Consider the following 18,445-nt stretch of genomic DNA (forward strand, 5'->3'; position numbering starts at 1 on the left):
AGAGCACTGTAAAGTGGTGATGTCCCTTAGAGCAACCTGGTGGCTCACAGAGGATTCCTCCCACTTCAATCGGATGAGACAGGGAAATTCCGCCTACAACCCCTCCTATTCTTCAACAGTGGCGTCGTTAGGTCTGATCATTCGGCTATAGCCCCGAATATTTCCACCCTGAAAAGGGAGGTGTCTATAGCAAAACAACAGACAGACTGTGTAACAGAGCGGACCTTGACTTGCAGCGTCCGAAGGTGTGATAATGTTTATTTATTATAAAGGTAGATATAACCTCCCCAACCTACCGTTGCCGATCTCCCTTCAAAAAAAGACAAGCCCCAGGCAAACTTGACTTAGCCCCGGATCTTTTCAATAGCTAGAAACGTCTCTGTTCCTCGCCACCAATCAAATGGTGGCATACGCTGAATTCACCCAACTCAGACACTAAAAATAAACAGTCTTCACATCTTTGTCATGCTGTTTGGGAAAGATTTTACCTAGAGTCATGTAGGTTCCTTTTACACAATTCACCTTCAGTTTAATAATAATAATTTTGTATACCCACAGCCATTCCTAATTAGCCAAACCAAATTAAGTCAGTCCATACCCCGTGGTGCTTTTCTCTGAAAGAGGAGGTATTCAGCATTGGTGCCCACAGAAAGGCTTGTTCATGCCTCACAGGAGTTAAATGCACTGAACATCAATCTCCCCTATGTCAGTGAACTGTATTACAAGTGTAAACAATGTAGATTCCAGAGGGAAGCCACCCAGGGTCTGACACGCATGGTTACATATCAGCTAGAACCCTGCAGGTAACAGCTCTCATCCCTGGTCTATCTGAAGCTGCCTTTTTTCCCAGAGTCCCACCTGTGTGGTCCTGCAGGGTGCTGCTTGGTTCTCACAGCAGGACTAGGCCTCAGATCTGACCCTAGATGTAAGCCACAACTAAACGTCACCTACCCAGGTATAGATGAAGGCAAACAACAGGGTTGGGGTTTGGGGTCTGGGGATTCTGGGTGACAGGCAAACACAAACCGGCTTTGACACAGTGAGAAGAGATGGGGCATTACACACACTTCACCATTTGATCTAGCAGCAATCGACCATTACGTTATTGGCATTTAGCAGACTCTCTTATCTAGAGCTTACATCGGTTACAGTTTTTTTTTAACAATGTTATCCATTTATACAGCTGGACATTTTATTGAGGTGATTGTGGGTCCCTTGCCCAAGGGTACAGCAGCAGTGCTCCACCAGGGAATCACCAGCAACCTTTCAGTCCTGCTCCCTAACAATTAAGCTATACTGCTGCCTACTGTTAACCCCTTCGGGCACCAGTTACATTACCCTGGGTTGTGAAGCCAGACGTCAAGTATGAGACACTGTAAAGTGTGAGGTAGAGGGGAGTATGAAGAGGAGTTAAGTGTGAGAGAGTGTAAAGTCCAAGGTATGGCAGCTTGATCTGCCACTTGGATGATGCTCTTAGTGCTTCTTTCGCTGCACTTCATTTTCACTTCTAATTTAATTTCTTGCCTGTGTTCCCCAGAACTGCTTGACTGCTGCTTTCTGACCCACACACCAGGGCGGTATGAATTCAGCATTAAACAGTCGCAGCTTTATTAAGCAAATTCATCACGCCAAATACAATGCACAAAACAATACCCCCTCATCGACGCATTGCTGTGGTAATCCCCTATCACTGGTTATGAGAGAGTATCAAAATGATTTATAAGCCCATAAATGATGTGTTGTTATTGCACTAAGGCAACCAACTGTAATAGCAAACCCATACACAGATGTGATTGTTTAGACTGGCGCACAGATGGAGGCTTGCTTAATCATTCATTCTCAAGATATTACAGAAATAATAGATCATATAATAGATAATAATAGATAAGACTTGTTATTCTCCACAGGTAGATGGGTAGAATACAAATCACAATACAAGGAGCTGAGCGACAGGCCAAGCATCTAAATTCGGTAGGTAGCAAACAGGCTGCAAATAAACCATTTAAATCTAAATCCTAACCCATAGCCCTGATACTAACGCTAACCCTAATATTAACCCATAACTCTAACCCTAATATTAACCCATAACCCCATCCCTAATGCTGACCCTAACATCAAATCCTAATCCTAACCCTAAACCAATTTATGAAATCAAGCAAATGCAGCCAAAAGAGAGCTAGAACAAGAACTGAGCAATGACATCACAATGACATAGCATTTTATACCCTAAAAGTTATGCCTGTCAATCTCTGCATTAACTGAAAAGAAAAAAATGTTGCACTATTAATGTGTAATAAACAAATCTCAAATTATGAAAGTAGTGGTGCTGATATGACTGCTCCAGTTGTTATCATTCTTACCTATTATTATTTGTGATTTACAGCACGTAATGTTTACAGCCTAGTTACCTTGACCCAGAGGCAGCATGTTTTCCTTAACTACCATGGAGAAGCTAACAAGTGTGGCAGTGTATGGCATAGTAGTTAGAAACAGGGCTTGTAACCATAAAGTTGCTGGTTCTGGTCCTGGGTGAGGCACTGCAGTTGTACCCTTGCTGTTGGCATCTAATGTAAATTGCCTCAGTAAATAGCAAGCTATTCAAATATTAATATTGTAGGACATGCAAGTCACTCTGGATAAGAGTAACTGCAGGTACATGTAGAGAAGAATTAACTAGAAAGGAGCAGTTATCAAACACTCTCACCATATCAGGAAAAGAATAGAATATTATCAAACACATGGAGATTGGGAAATCTCTTGAACTGACACAAAGACCTTAATTGGCTTTCCAGTTACAGTTGGTGACCATCAAAGACCTCAAAAGGACACCCACTGACCTGAATGAGCCTTTTTCAACCATCCATCCTTCAAATGCCATGTCTTATTTCAGACATGGACCTGTGAAGAAATGATACCTGCTGTTTGTTTAAGGACTTGCTAGTTGTTTTGCAGTATTGGGCAACAGAAGCATTCCTTTTCCGTGGCATGCTCGGTCATAATTGCATTTACAGGAACATTTCTTTTGCTTGGTTGTTGGATTGATTCGTCCACTGATAGGCTGAACAAGAGACAAAAGGAATGGCCTTTCATGCTGAAAGCAAGGACTTGTGGTCACTGTAACCAAACACCCGCTTGCATAAAACAAAGACTTCAAAAAACAAAGGGAACGCGGCACTGAGCCAAATCTGCGTTCTGTGAAAATCAGTTCAGGCCAAATCATGGAACCATGGAATCGTAAATAAAGAGACTAGCAGGGGCAGAGCCAGAAAACTCACAGGGTCTCCACAGTGGAGTCAGAGAAATTATATCATTTATGAATAAGCCTCCTGACTGCAAGATCGTGTAGAATTTGAATTAGTCCTTTAGGTTGTTTCTGTCAGCGACATTGTCAACTTACATTCAGAAAAAGTCAGTCTGCACACAAATGACAATCCATATTGAGCGGGCGGGGTATTCACCGTTCCCATGCACAAGCATGACAGACTGCTGTCACATACCGTTATATATGCTGTGACAACAGTCATTATGTGTCACATATGTTAGCATGCTCCGGCAGTCCTTCTGCAATTGAATGCCTGAATGACATCAGTTCGCATGACAGCGTGTCATATTTGTTCCATTTTATGACATGCGAGAGACGTTTAAATGCTCTTTGTGGTCTCTCTGGCAACAGGTGACACACACAAGCACACACAAGGGTGCTGCCAGTCAGCGTCTAATAGGGAAGGGAAAGAAGTGATTGATAAACGGCCCTGAACTCATTCTTTTCCTGATTAACGAGTTTGACAGTTACAGCGAGGATCGCTCATCAGCAGCTCATTCATTTGTACTTCATTAGCACCTTCCAGCACTCCACATTAAACACATTAAATTACATTCAAGAGATCAGGATACATCGCGTTATTTTCCTTAGAACAAAGGCATGGGGGAATGGCTTGTAACTTAAAGCAAACATGGGTTTTTTGTCATAACTAAAATGTTTTGTTCACAAAGGCAGATATGCCCCCATTAGATGCCATCTAGTGAGAAGGAATCTGGCAATAGGTGAGCTGTATTTAAACTGGCATGCTTGTTAAACAATCAAAGTAGCTAAACAGTCAAAAAAGGTTTCGGAGGATTGCCGTGATACAGGTAAGTAGCTCCTTCCCGCCTGTTTGTGTCTCGGTGACCACCACTGCCAGTAAGTACAGAGCACAGAGCCCTCTGTGACGGCAGGGGGAGAGTTCTTTCTGTGCTGTCAGCAGGGTCAGAGGACTCCCTCCCTCCAGCCACCACAGAGGAACATAAAAGACGGCGTTTGATTTGTGCTCCTCGAATGTTGCCCTACAAGGACAGGAAGTGAAGAGCTTGTGTCTCCAGCTGTGCTTTGGAGTTAGGGAGCACCGCTCGGCAGGAGTGCATAACATGCTGGCACCAAGGGCGGCTTTCAAGGCAGTGTTCAGCTGTTTGGCAGGGAAAGCATAAAGCATCAGGCCTCATCCCACTCTGAATGCATCAAGAGCACGGTCTCTAACTGTGATCGGCCCTCCTCTGACCTTTTTTGCAAAAACCTTACCTGTGACAGTCTGTTGCTTTATGTCACATATGATGTCCTTTGTGGAAATCAAGACAACGGCACACGCAGCGAACTTGCTGACTCCTAAGGGTGATGGCTATTAGCTCTCTGCTCACCCATTTCTTCAGTGTCCAGTCCTCTTCCCATCAACCCCAGGATCACGTGTAAACAAGACAATGGACTCCTTCACCAGAAGTCTTTGCAACACCATAATGTAATGTAACACATCTGTCTCCGTGTAGCAATACCATTCTGTTAAGTATCTGTCTGAGTAGCACTGCCATAGTATTTCAATTCTGTCTGTGCAAAAATCGCTGATCTGCTAGAGAAAGATTTTTATAGAAGGGAGTGAGGCAAAGAACCTTTCTACAGCGTCCAACAGCCATACTTCACACACACACATACAAACATACAGAGCAAATACGTGCTACATGCACCCTTGTTTGGAAGACGAGGCATGCCTCCTGTCATTATTTGGAGGATCAAGCACAAGTTGTGTCCTTATTTGGAGGATCAGGCACACGTCCTGTCCTTATTTGGAGGATCAAGCACATGTTGCGTCCTTATTTGGAGGATCAAGCAGACGTTGTATCCTTATTTGGAAAATTAAGCCCACTTCATGCAGTCCAACAACCCATTTGCATAGAAGGCTCTTATAACCTGCAAACAGAAGAAACTGGTTCTCTCCCTGGTTCTTCGGAGCTATTGGGTTAATTAAGCACAGCTACAACTTCCATACTCCCTAGGGATTGTTCCAAACACTAAGGGATGGAAAAAGCGCAAGGTTCTCATACCTCCAGACCATTAGACAGCCATGGTCAAACCTGTCATTCTGTCTGACACCCTTTGACTACTGGGAAAATGACACTCTCACTTCAGGTAAATCTGTATAGCTGATTATCAATCAAAAAATCAATAGCTGATTTATTGAATCCATTACAAAATATAGTGTAGTTGTGCATACTGTATATAGACACAGAAAGGGTAGTTATTTCTATTTGATTATACATGAAACTTGACAGTATCGCACTCCAGTAAATGCATGTACACACATCATGTCCTTGCCGTCTGGCATTGTATCTCAAGGCATTGAGGCAAGGAGAAGTGAACCCCCCCTCCCCCCCCCCCCCTCCGTCAATGTGGAGCCTGGTACTGTGGATTAACTCTGGTGGCACTTTGTCTCATCACCATCTTCCAACGTCCCCACGTCACACAGATCTGTACTCTCAGGGCTTCAGGGGCTTCAGGCCTCCTCCCCATCACCCAACCACTCCAACTCGTCCATATGCTTCTAGACTCTCAAGCCAAGCTCCTCCCAATGCAATCTGCCTTATCCTAAGTTCGAGCAACACCTTGGAGCAAGTATGCTTTCTGTTTTTTGTCTTCAATGCAAGTGTAATTCAAAACGTCAAATTTGTGACCTTTCAAGCACCTAAAAAAAGTAATACCGTCTTAGATACACAGGGTAAAAAAGGAAAAAACAACATCTCTGTTAGACTGGATATAGATATGAGACTACATTCTGCAGGGGCTGTAAATGGATCATTACATGTTTAGCATTCATTCGTTTTCAATCTGTGCATCTGAAACCTACAGCACATTTGTAGAGAAGTTAAAATGTCTGTTACAAGATTTTATAGGCACATAATAGGGCGGTAGTGTAGCATAGTGATTAAGAAGCCGGTTCAAGTCCCCACTGGGGCACTGCTGCTGTCCCCTTGGGCAAGGTGCTTAACCCACAGTTGCCTCAGTAAATATCCAGCTGTATAAATGAATAACATTGTAAAAAAAACCTGTAATTGCTGTAAGTCGCTCTGGATAAGAGTGTCTGCTAAATGCCAATAATGTAATTTAAAGTTAACGCAGATGATTCACATATATTTGACAGCATCTGATACCATCAACGTAGAGAATGTAACAAAATATTTCTAATTTCTTGTTCTGCGAGGAAAGGGGTCACTGTGCTGTTTATAACCATTCATTATGAGGAATCTTAAATTTCAGAAAGGAATTCCTTGGTTAAACTGTTGAAGCCAAATGGTCTAAACCATCTGTAGCAAAGTAGTATAAGTAGTGTAAAATCAATATAAAATCAATATAAAAGAGTCACGTTTCATGGCTGCCACATGGCTAGTGACATTTGAGTCACAGTCACAGACCTGGGGTCAGGAACTGCTTCTCTATGGAAGGAGTGCAGAGTACAGGGGAAGGGTAGGGTGTGTGAGACAGTGTTTCTTGGAGGGGGGGGGGGGGTGGGGGGGCTGGAGGAGGGACTGCAACACCACCTCCCCTCCAGAACATTCCCCCTTTCGGCCTAACCGTCACAAAAGAAAACAATTGGTCAAGATGCCGTTGCAAACATACAGTTTTCTCCTTCTTCAGTTTTACTTCCAGCAGCTTCCTGAATGTGAAATAAGTGCCTGCAATTTGTGTTCGGTTGGAGGATGAAAACACAGCAGCCGAGGAAAATGGAACAGTGACTCCTTACATTTTACAAAGGAAACAGCAAAGGCTGTGGCTGCATTGTGCTCTGCTCATCTCTTTCACATGCTTTTGTCTTGTAGGGGTGTACAAGTTATATACACTTACTGAGACTTTAAATTATGAAATGAGTGACAGCAAAAATAAAAAGAGAATAAATTGACATTCGTTAGCAATATATATATCAGACAGAATTATAATTATCCTACATATTGACACGTCTTTGATAATGCACTAAATACATGATTTTTATACCCTCCCCCCCACCCCCCCTCACCCCCCTCACCCCCCCTCACCCACCCTCACCATCACCGTCCAGCTAATAGCAGGTATGTTTATTTTATACAAACAGGGCACAAGCTAAGTTCTCAGGACATTTGTATCATCAAATGATAGCCAAGGTTCAGGGGGTCGTTAAAATAGGATTTAAGTGGTGCATCGTTCTGTTGAACATGACAGATACTAATGCACGACCCATATTGAGCCACAGTGGCAATAGTCTTACAGTACAGTGTGCTGAGCTTCACTTGTGTATCAGCGATACTGAGCAGCCTGTTCCAGACACTCTCTACATTTAGCAAGACACACTGAGGACATAGCTATTTCAAGAGGTTCTCTGAAATGATGAATCGCAAAGATAAAGTTTTTATACTGAGGTAATAAATTGTAACAAGAATAATTGATTGTGTGGGCATGTGTGCGCACACATTGTGTGCGTGTCGTGCTTTTTGGGGAATCTCAGAAATTCCATCACTGTGGAGGTCAGTCGAATTCACGTCTCAGTGTAATGTTAAATGTTTTATATTTCTCAGTGTAGGGGTAAATGTTAAATGTTGAATTATATGTCTCAGTGTAAAGGTAAATGTTAAATGTTTTATTGTATTTTTCACATCTCAGTGTAGAGCTAAATGTTAAATGTTGTATAATATGCCTTGGTATAGCGGTAAATGCTAAATCTTGTATAATGTGTCTCAGTGTAAAGGTAAATGTTAAATGTTGTATAATACGCCTTGGTATAGTGGTAAATGCTAAATCTTGTATAATGTGTCTCAGTGTAAAGGTAAATGTTAAATGTTGCATTATGTTTTTCACATCTCAGTGTAAGAGTAAATGATATATCCTGTATTATATTTTCCTGTGTGTGGATGAGCTCTCCTATGGGGGCTGCTCTGTTGGAATTCACCCACACGTGAGAATGAATTGCAGACTAAAGTGTAACAGGCTTTGTCTTCACTATTAAGGGAGGCATAAAAAGGACATGCCATTTGCATGTGGTTAGAATGAGCAGCGCAGAGTGGGAGATGCATAGTGCATAGGACTGTAGAGGAGAGGACTGTGTGTTTATCTTCAGTCCCTAAGTAAATCCATCCCTTTAACTTGCTGCCTGTATTCATGTACCTGTAACTTACCTTGAAGGAAAGCTTATGCCAAGTAAGTTAGTTCCCTATGACAAAAATAACAGCTGGATCCACACACACTACCGGTCAAAAGTTTTAGAATACCTCCACTTTCCAGGTTTATTGAAATTTAAGCAATTCAAGTCCAGTGAATGACCTGAAATGGAACAAAAGGAAGCGGTAAACTTCCGGAGGTTAAAAAAAGTTTAGGTTACAAAAAACTGAAAAATAATGTAAATTTCAGAGTTCTAAAAAAGGCCTTTTTCAGGGTACAAGTAAAGGGTTAACAACTTACAGCTTTTCTGCAGCAATGGAAGTAAATTAAGCCTTGAAAGATGATGCAAACAATTCCTACAGGTGTCCTGACTTTTTGTTGATTACTTACAAACCCTCTGTCTGTATAAAAGTAGTGTTAGAATAGACTGTGTTACTACACCCTCTGAAGCATTATTTGGACAATATTGCACTGCAGGAAGTAGTATATTGCTATCATAATGGCGAGAAAAAGGCAATTAACAAAGGATGACAGACAGAACATTATAACCCTTAAAAGTGTAGGTCTTTCCTTTACAGAAATTGGGGGTGTTCTAAAACTTTTGACTGATAGTGTAAATATGAGTAAATATGAATTGTTATTAATGTGTGGATTTGGTGGCAGAAAGGAGGATTCATATATGCATTTTACTTTCTTTCTCTCTGTTTCGCCTTTTCTGCCTCTCCAAAGCCATCAATGCAGATAGACATTACCTTGAATGAAGGAGTACAGTATGTAGCCTAATGCAACTAATTACCCCCGATAGCTTGATGGTGACTCTCACACTCTGCCCCCCCCCCCCCCCAGGTGGATGCCCATGGCAACATCCTCCTCACAAACCTTGAAATCCGGAACGAGGTGAGTGGCACGGAGATGTTGGCAGGCCTGGGAGACCCGCGGGCCACCATGTTCTCCTACGACAGCGCCAGCATCCAGTACCGAAAGCCCATGACCACCCGGGATCTGTACGGACGCCCCGCCATGGACCGCCCCGTGAGCCACAAGAAGGGCCGTCTCCGGAGGAGGGCATCCCAGCTCAAGGTCAAGATCCCCGACCTGACGGACGTCAACGCCATTGACAAGTGGTCCCGGGTCATCTTCCCCATCACCTTCACCTTCTTCAACCTGGTCTACTGGCTCTACTATGTCCACTAGAGCAGCCGTCTGCTCCTCCAGCTTTATCGGTTCATTTATTCCTTATATATTTTATTTATTTTTTATGGTTTGAGTTTAATCCCTAAAGGACCGCCATAAGGTAAATAATTATAATAGTAGTAATAGAAAAATTAACAATGTAAGTATATAGCGCTAAGGCAAGTATCGTATTCAGCCATTGTTTATTTTTTTCATGAATTTAAGTTGAAATGGGGTATACATAATATTTACTTTTCAGTGTAAATATATTTTAAAGTACAGAAAAATGGAACCAGTGAACGAAGTCAGCTAATTTCTCTTGCCTGTCACCGCATCCACCCGCACCAGTAGTGTAGCATTAATCTGCGTGGATTCACGGCGCAGCGGAGCTGTGGAATTTGGCCCCAGCATTAGCCCATCAACGAAAAAAACTGAACTTTGTTGCCAAAACGGATGACATTAGCCACTGCATAGCGCTGTGATTTCACAAGAAGCGCCCCCCCCCCACCACCCCCCCACGTTCACAGCGGCTTGTCACGTTCTGCATGTGATCAATCAAAATAGTGTTTATGTTGTTCACGAGAAAACAACAACATCAACAACAAAACATACAAAAGAAAACGCCCAGATATGTAGAAAAATGCCAATGAGTCTTGCTGTGTTACCGATGTCCTGTGAAAAAGATTGGGCCATATTTGGACTCCATCTTATTTATTTATTTATTTATTTATTTATTTATTTATTTATTGTGACATAATTGGTTGTGGCTTCCGACTGATTTTGAAAGCCATCTCATGAGTGGTGCAAACATGCTTTTTTGCACTGAATCATATAAGCTTTTTTTCCTCCAATATGAAGCTCATGGGGTTTGCAGGGTTTCGATGCATAGTTTGTTTGAAAAGCCATTCAGTGCTTTCTGAAAAATTATAGCATTTAAATATGTCACCGATATTAATTGGAGTCAACTAACCTCAAAAATCTAGATGTGTCAAATTTGTATTTATTCTCACAGTGTCTGTGAGTATGTAAAATGTAATTTTCTTTAAAAGAAATCAGGTATAGAATGACTTATGACGTCGCCATGCTTTCAAGACCATATAAATACACATAAACCCTTTTTAACACATATTGTCTCTGTTTCAGATGAATCCAGCCTTCACAGCTATACATACATTTGTGGATTTGTGACGGAAAAAAATGTAACAATCCCATAGCTGCAATGTTAGTTCAGAACTCACTCTAGCAGGCAACTATCAGATACCTGCTGGGATTAATCATGGGAACAGATGTGATATCCAACAAAATCTGGAATGTAATAATACCTTTGCATAAAATGAAGATTTAACATGTAAAGATGTAATGATGTAACATTAACATAGCGTGAGTTAAAAATGAAGAGGCATGGAAAAGGGAAATAGCTGGGAAAGAGAGAATGAGTAGTAGACTTCCTTAACATGCTCGAAAGAGGGTGGTGTCACCCAGCAGCACATACAGCGGCGTGAAAAAATATTTGCCCCCTTCCTGATTTCCTCTATAATTGAATGAATGGTTTCATATTGTAAATTAAATTTATTATTAGTCACCAATAACCCATGGTGTCCCTGTGGAAAAAGTAATTACCCCCTTAGTTTTGAAACAAAGAAATGAACACAATTTTAGTTAATAATTAGATTCAGGTGACTGAACACAGCCGGGCTTGATTGCAACCAGCCCTGTTGAGTTTAAATGACATACTGTATATATTGAACCTTACCATCAGAGAGAAGTAGTCACCACAAAGCTTCTACAGGCACACGATGCCACAATCAAAGGAAAGTCCAGAACAGCTGACAAAAAAGTTGTTGAGATATACCAGTCTGGAAAGGGTTACAAAGCCATTTCTAAGGTTCTTGAACTCCACCAAATCACAGAGTGAGCCATTATCTCCAAATGGAGAAGACTTGGAGTAGTTGTGTATCTTCCCAGGAGTGGCTGACCTGCAAAAATTTCTCCAAGGGCATCAGCTAAGGTCAGTGTTCATCACTCAAGAATAAAGAAAGAGACTGTGCAAAAACGGGCTTCATGGAAAAGTAGCAAGGCAGAAACCACTGCTTACCAAGAAAAACATCAAAGCTTGTCTCTCATTTGGTACAAAGCACCTGGATGATCCCCAAGAATTTTGGGATTACATTCTATGGACAGATGAGTCCAAAGTGAAACTTTTTGGAGGGTGCAAGTCTTCCTATATCTGGTGTAAAGCAAATACAGGATTCCATTGTAAAAACATCATACCTACAGTGAAACATGGTGGTGGCAGTGTGATGGTATGGGGATGTTTTGCTGCCTCGGGACCTGGACAACTTGTTGTCATTGAAGGAAGCATGAATTGTTCTATGTACCAGACAATTCTTAAGGAGAATGTCTGACCATCTGTGTATGAGCTGAAGCTAAAGTATAATTCAGTGATGGAGCAGGATACTGATTCAAAACACAGCAGCAAGTCCACATTTCAATGACTACAAAGAAGCAACATTAAAGTTTTGGAGTGGCCTAGTCAAAGTCCTGACTTGAATCCTATAGAGATGATGTGGCAGGACCTGAAAAGAGTTAAAGCAGTTCTGTAAAGATTCCTCCACAGGCCAAGATTCCTCCACAGAGCAAGGCTCACATCAGATTGTAGGAAGTGTCTAGTTGCAGTTATTGTCACTAAGGGTGGTCCAACCAGATATTATGTTTAAGGGGGCATTTACTTTTTTACAGAGATCATATGGGTGTAGGTTAACTATTTTCACGAAAGAACAAAATAAACATTAAAATACTGTTTTTTGTGTTTAGTCAGGTTCCCTGTGTGTCGTATTACATTTTGTTAGACAATCTGAAACCATTCAGTGCTCCAAACAGGCAATAATAGAGAGTATCAAGAAGAGGGGAGAGACTTTTTCTCACCACTGTATGGATATCATCCGGTAGGGTGAAGTCCTGCATGCAGTCATGCCACGGGTAAAGCTGGCCTCAGCTGACCAGTCTCTGAAACAGATTCAAATTCAGATGCATGACTGTGAGGCAAGGGTCAGACACTCTAAAGGAGGGAGGAGGGACATGGAGACACATCTAGAGATGGAGAGGCCTGCAAGGACACCTTCAAACAGGCTCTTCACCTTCTACAGTGTAGTCATCTTTTACACTGACAGAAATTGCTTTTTCTGTGCTGTAAAGGACTGTCAGACGTCAAGTGGAAAAAATTGCTTTTTACTGTCCACCATATTCTAACTTTCAAGGCCTAGCTTATCCACAGTGACTCCAAGTGCTTATAGGACAAAATTGTTGAATAATTGAATTGTGACATTATACATACATATATATATATTTTTTTACACACACACACACACACACACACACACACACACACACACACACACACACACACAGGTATGCCTCTGAGAAGAAAGGTCCTAATAATAAATCTATCATATCTTCAGAATATAATAAAATATAATTTTTTAACATTTATTTATGGTTAATAATGTTACTCGTTTAAAAACTCCAAAAGTCATTGGAAGCATTTCAAATGAAACTTCCCAATTCAATGTGTCAGTCTCGTTCAGATGCGATTCGGTGTGTGAACCAAATGGTCAACTGAGGTAACCGGCCTTGCCGGGTGAGAAACATGAATCTCCATAAAATAAAATGGAGATCACAAGGAGTGTTAACCTTCAAAGTGAAGTGGCACAGTCAGGACACATGGCCAATGCACACATTTGAACCATTTCTAATCAGAAACTAAAGTGCAGCATGCTGGTGACATTAATAGTAGGAGGAATCACGGCAAGAGAATTTCTGAGTCAGATATCAATGTTCTATGTATGTTTATCAAATGCATATGCACTTCATGTTGAAGGTACATGTGACATCATTAATGTAGTAGAAGTCCTGGAACAAATCCCTATACTTATGATTAACCAAGGTATACCTGTGTATGTATATCTATGTGAGTGTAAAACTTCGCTCTCCATATGCATACAATTATTATTTAAAAATAATGACACTTTTCTCTTCAAAAATGATCAACATACTTGGCTTTTCTGACCACTTAGGAACACACTGCTCACACCAGCTGGATCTGAAACAGATATAAGCTTTATGTGCTATCAGGGTTTAGCAGGGAAAAAAGACCACAGGTGGCTGAGACAGGGATGCATTCACAGGACACAATGACACAACAATTATCAGTGCTCTATGTTTCTTATGGCTGAATATTGTGCCTTCAAAAAAAAAAAAAAAGAATCAAAATATTTTCACAGGGTTAAACTTATAACTAGTGTGTAGAATTTCAACAAATAAACTTGTACTTTTTTAAAGAGTAAAAAAGATTAAATAAACTAAGGTTATCGTTGACGACTTTTATGATGCTATCTGTACGTGTATATATCCAGTAGTTATATGACATTCCAGGATAACCGAGACAATCTGTTCATGAGACAACTTCATTTTTTGAACATTGTTTTCTTGTGTTTCTCTTACTGTTGTCTTTTTTTTTTTTTTGAGCAAACACAAAAAGGGATTTGGAGCAAGAGCTGCAACATTGTACAATGCTAAAGACTTCCCTCATACCAGACACTCTGGAAGTATGTGTAAATACACATTCTTCGTGGACAGAGATTACGGTAACACTGGAAGTCTAATTTTAATTGTTATTTTCTTCAAAGCCTCTAAAGGACAACTTATCAAACTTTAGTAATTATGTTAAAATGCTGTAAAGTTCCACCCCTGCACTCTCTCAATGCGTTATGCCGATATGTGTAAATGAGCGTGCGTGCGAGTGTGTGCACATACACACAGCTGATAGAATAAGGGACGGAATGAATAAACTTCACTCCTTGAGCTGGTCAAAGATTTCAGTGGACTCTGCCCCTTCCTGCCCCTGGATATCGTGGACTGTCACGGGAGGGATGGACACTGGTTCACAAGACGGGGAAAAGACAAATGCATGTGACGTGATGGGACCACAGTGCTGTGTGAGAACATTTTCGGGGGTCTGCGGGGGTGGTTTACATTTCTAGGAGTTGTCACAAAAGAAGAAATGACAGCAGACCGCATTTGTTTTAAGGTACTTTAACCCTGGTCTTGAGATGAGACAGTATACCCCTCTCAGACATCTTACTTACAGCTCACAGCTCTTAACTTTAAATCGTACTCATTACGCATAGGAAAAAATGCAGTTAAGATTTTACTCCTATTCAGACATGTTTCTTATTTCAATGATCAATGCTTTTGTTTGGCAAATTGTGAAGCAGCGTAATATAATTCAACACAAAGCTTATCACATGCTGTAAAATAATATGCTTTTGATATGACATGAACAGAAAAAAACATGAAAGGTAGCTCTGTGCTGTGGGTCTCCATCAATATCAGTAAATATAGAATGAAAACAGGTGTACAGACATACCACAGACAGCACTTTAAGGTCCATTACTAATGTAATCGGACAAGAAATGTGTGACTTCCCATTGATACTTCCTACATAATAGGAACAATATAATAGTTTTAATAGGTAATAAACAGGTAATAACCTGCCCAAATAATTTAATGTTCAAATACATACATCATGGCCAATGTAACACATGGGTATTTTGGTTTCTGCATTATCTTCTTACTTTTTACTGCGGTGTGTAATGACCATTACATTATTACATGTTTATTACCTATTTATTAAATGTAAAAATGGTATTAAATGCTTAATTTATGCACAGAAATGCAGGTGTTAGATGTTTGATGACAACACCAAATTGTGAAAAGGAGGTGGGAAGGAAGGAGTAAACATTGTGGGGCTCCTTTGGTTTCTGTTCTCATCCAATTAGTTTGAAATCCTGAATACAAAGAGCCCTGTGCTTGGGCACAAGAAATGACTTGAACATTAGTTCCACGTCCCTTTTGCTTGAACACCTCCTCCCACATGACTGTCCTGAACTTCCTACATGGTACATCTGAGATGGAGGGTTACAGGGTGGAGTTTCATATCGACTGTAGAAGCTACCTTGGACTATCAGTGTGCGTGTAAATATTTATAACATCAAATGTCACCTTCTGTCGTATAAAAAAGAAAGAAAAGAAAAAAAAATGTCAGCTACATCTCTTTGTTTTCTGTTGGTTTAAGTTTGGAAAAATCTGTAAATAAACAATTGTAAGGAAGAGCTTTGATTTTGACCGCTATTCCTGTGAGAAAAGGCAGCTTGGAGGGATCGTTCCACACGCGCCATGAGCGGGCTGCGTCCCAGGGCACCAAACACGCCCCCAACATGCGGGCGAGACACGGCCCGCGGACGGCGAGACACGGTCCCACCACGCTGCGTTTGAAAGGAGTGCCAAAAAAAATGAAGCGCGTTTTCCCGCCGGTTGGCCTTCATGTCTCTTTCACACCCACACACATTTGCCAAGAAATAAAACTCTTAGCAACCAAACAACGGGTGAGCAGTGTCTCTCAATTAGGAGGTTCCTACTTGGGTTTTCAGTGGTTCACAGTAGGCCTTGAAAACAGCACTGTCACAGTAGAATATATCCCTGATGTGTTTGTTCTTTGGGAGCAATAGTAAAATGGTAAAATGTTCATTCCTAGGATTGCGCCGTGGAAAAGGCACTGCAGGTAAGTTGCTGATGGGAAACTTCAGTTGCGATGTCAAAGCTTCATTCCCCTCAGGAGGCTGAAAGGCAGGAAATGGAGTAAACACCAAAGAAATTGAGAGCGTAATGGGCTTTTGGACGCCCGTCCAGACCCAAGCTAATGCAGCCGGCAGGTAAGGCAAGCAGAAGATGTGCCTAGTTTTTTTGGAGGTAGGTTTTTTTTTTAGACTTGAATAAATTCACAGCAAGCCCAGCTCAGCGGGCCTTCGGAGCACTCCACTTTTCATAACTTCCGCCAGTGTGAGGCGGCCACCTGCGAGCGCGCCATGAAGAGTGAGACCGAAGCTCTCCTGCTTGGCTGCCCGAGCCCACATTGAGCTTAACGGAGCGAATCAGTGAGCTGGAAGAAGATGGGAGGGGCTTCCCAAGCCCAGTGGAAAAAAAAAGAATCCCGCAGGGGCAGCAGGTGCTCCCCCAGGTGGGGGCCGCAGAGAACACGGAAGATTTTTTTCCGCTCAGATGTCCACCTGCTGTCCCATGGCCTGGTCTGGGCTTCTGTCACCTGGCGGCCGACAGCTGCTCCCGTGGGACACTGCGGCACTTTGGCTGGCAGTACTTGCAGATGTTCCTTTCCTCCCTCCCTCCAGAGGGCACTGTTTGCATCACACAAGGCAAGGAACACTCCTGGCTGTGCTCTAGAGAGACTGCGTGATGGTCAGTCTTGTAGCCCTCTTTTCAGAAGCAGTAGAATCCTACCAGCCATTAAACCATGGTTTTGAACAGAATTACAATAAAAATCACCTCTGGAGAAGGCAGGTAAAACAGCTATTGGCCAGTAAAAACAGGGCTTTTTAACTAGACAATAAAACAAATGTCACTGAAATGATTGTAACACAGTTTAAACAAGCGTGTCATCTATTGGACCCTTGTTTGCCACAGGGCAGGGTTAAAAATAGTTCTGAAAACATATTTTGTATTAGTTGACAAAAGGTGTTTATTCAGACAGTATATTACTGACTTGCATTTTAAATGAAGAAACGTGTCATGAGAGCAATATGCAGTCATGTCTGTAATTATGCAGTGAAAATGAATATTCCTAACAAGATTAAAGATTCTTCACAAGTCACGAGCCGCAAGTCACAGCCTGCATTAGTTTACAAACACATGTCTTTCAGCACTTCCATTAGCCAGCGGGGGGGGTTTCAAAACACTGTTTTACATCGCAGGGTTAAATCCACAGGGGGGTAATCACAGGGATTTCATTACTGAGAGCTCCCTTTCTTCGCTAGACCGCATCCCAGGGGACAGAGTTCTGATCAGTTGATTGGACGGCAATGCAATTCGTTATAGACAATCGCCGTCATCAAAGATGGAACAAAGAGCGGCGAGCGAGAGCAGTCTCACGGGCCACGGCAGAAAGGCAGGCTTGTTATGTGATGCCTGACACCTTTTCCTCCAATTCGGGCTCCCCTCGTAGCCATCAGGCCTTAACAGCAGCCCTTTGCTACCACACCATTTAGCATTAGCGGTAACAGTGCGGGTTTTTTATGTGCGTCAGCTTGGTTATGATGTGTTGACTCTTCTGTTCCAGCTTCTCTGTGGCAGCTCTCTTCAGGAGTGAAGGTGGGAAGAGGCACACACTTTCAAACCAAGGCAGAATAATAAAGCCATCTGCGTTTTTGTTTGTGTTGGGTTGTTTTTTTTTTTTTTTTTTTGTCGCCCTTGTTAATTGTCACCAAGCATCACGGCTCATCATAAATAAACTGTCGCTCTTGGCTCAATTCATACTTTTCCCTGACGTCAGAAACTATTTTTAGAGGACATATGAGCAGGGGGAGGAGGTAAGGGGGGTTTAGTTGAAGAAGGGTTTTTTGTGTGTATAAATCTAGGTTTACGGTCCTTGGAAATAGTATTTACAGCCATTTACAGGCATATTAAAGAAACTTAAACAATCTACCTGCAATCCTGTTTATGACAAGCTGAAGCAATAACTATCACAAATTGCAAAAGGAAAAGGATTGGCTCCTGATACTGTACCATGTGAAATCTTACATGTAAGCACAAGCTCTTTAGGAAAAAAATACTAATTGTCAGTATAGGCTGTTTACTCATGTTATTATACTGAAATTGAAAAAAATGTTGTATCTGTAACTGTAATCAAGCAGTAAATAACTGCTTTACAATTGCACTGTTATATAGCAAACACATTAATGTTATTTTTGAGAATTATGTTTTATTATAATTATC

General features: G+C 41.5%; 1 protein-coding gene across 1 annotated transcript in view; it reads left to right on the plus strand.

Moving 5' to 3' along the window:
• Window positions 1–10,223, plus strand: part of gabrb1 (gamma-aminobutyric acid type A receptor subunit beta1) — an 84,211-nt gene extending 73,988 nt beyond the window's left edge. Inside the window, exon 9 of the mRNA XM_036516704.1 lies at window positions 9,275–10,223. Coding sequence (XP_036372597.1) covers window positions 9,275–9,622 — 348 coding nt within the window. The 3' untranslated portion in view covers window positions 9,623–10,223. The remainder of the gene's footprint in view (window positions 1–9,274) is intronic.
• The last annotated feature ends 8,222 nt before the right edge of the window (window positions 10,224–18,445 follow it).

The sequence above is a fragment of the Megalops cyprinoides genome, chromosome 22 (assembly GCF_013368585.1).
Source record: "Megalops cyprinoides isolate fMegCyp1 chromosome 22, fMegCyp1.pri, whole genome shotgun sequence".
NCBI lineage: Eukaryota > Metazoa > Chordata > Actinopteri > Elopiformes > Megalopidae > Megalops > Megalops cyprinoides.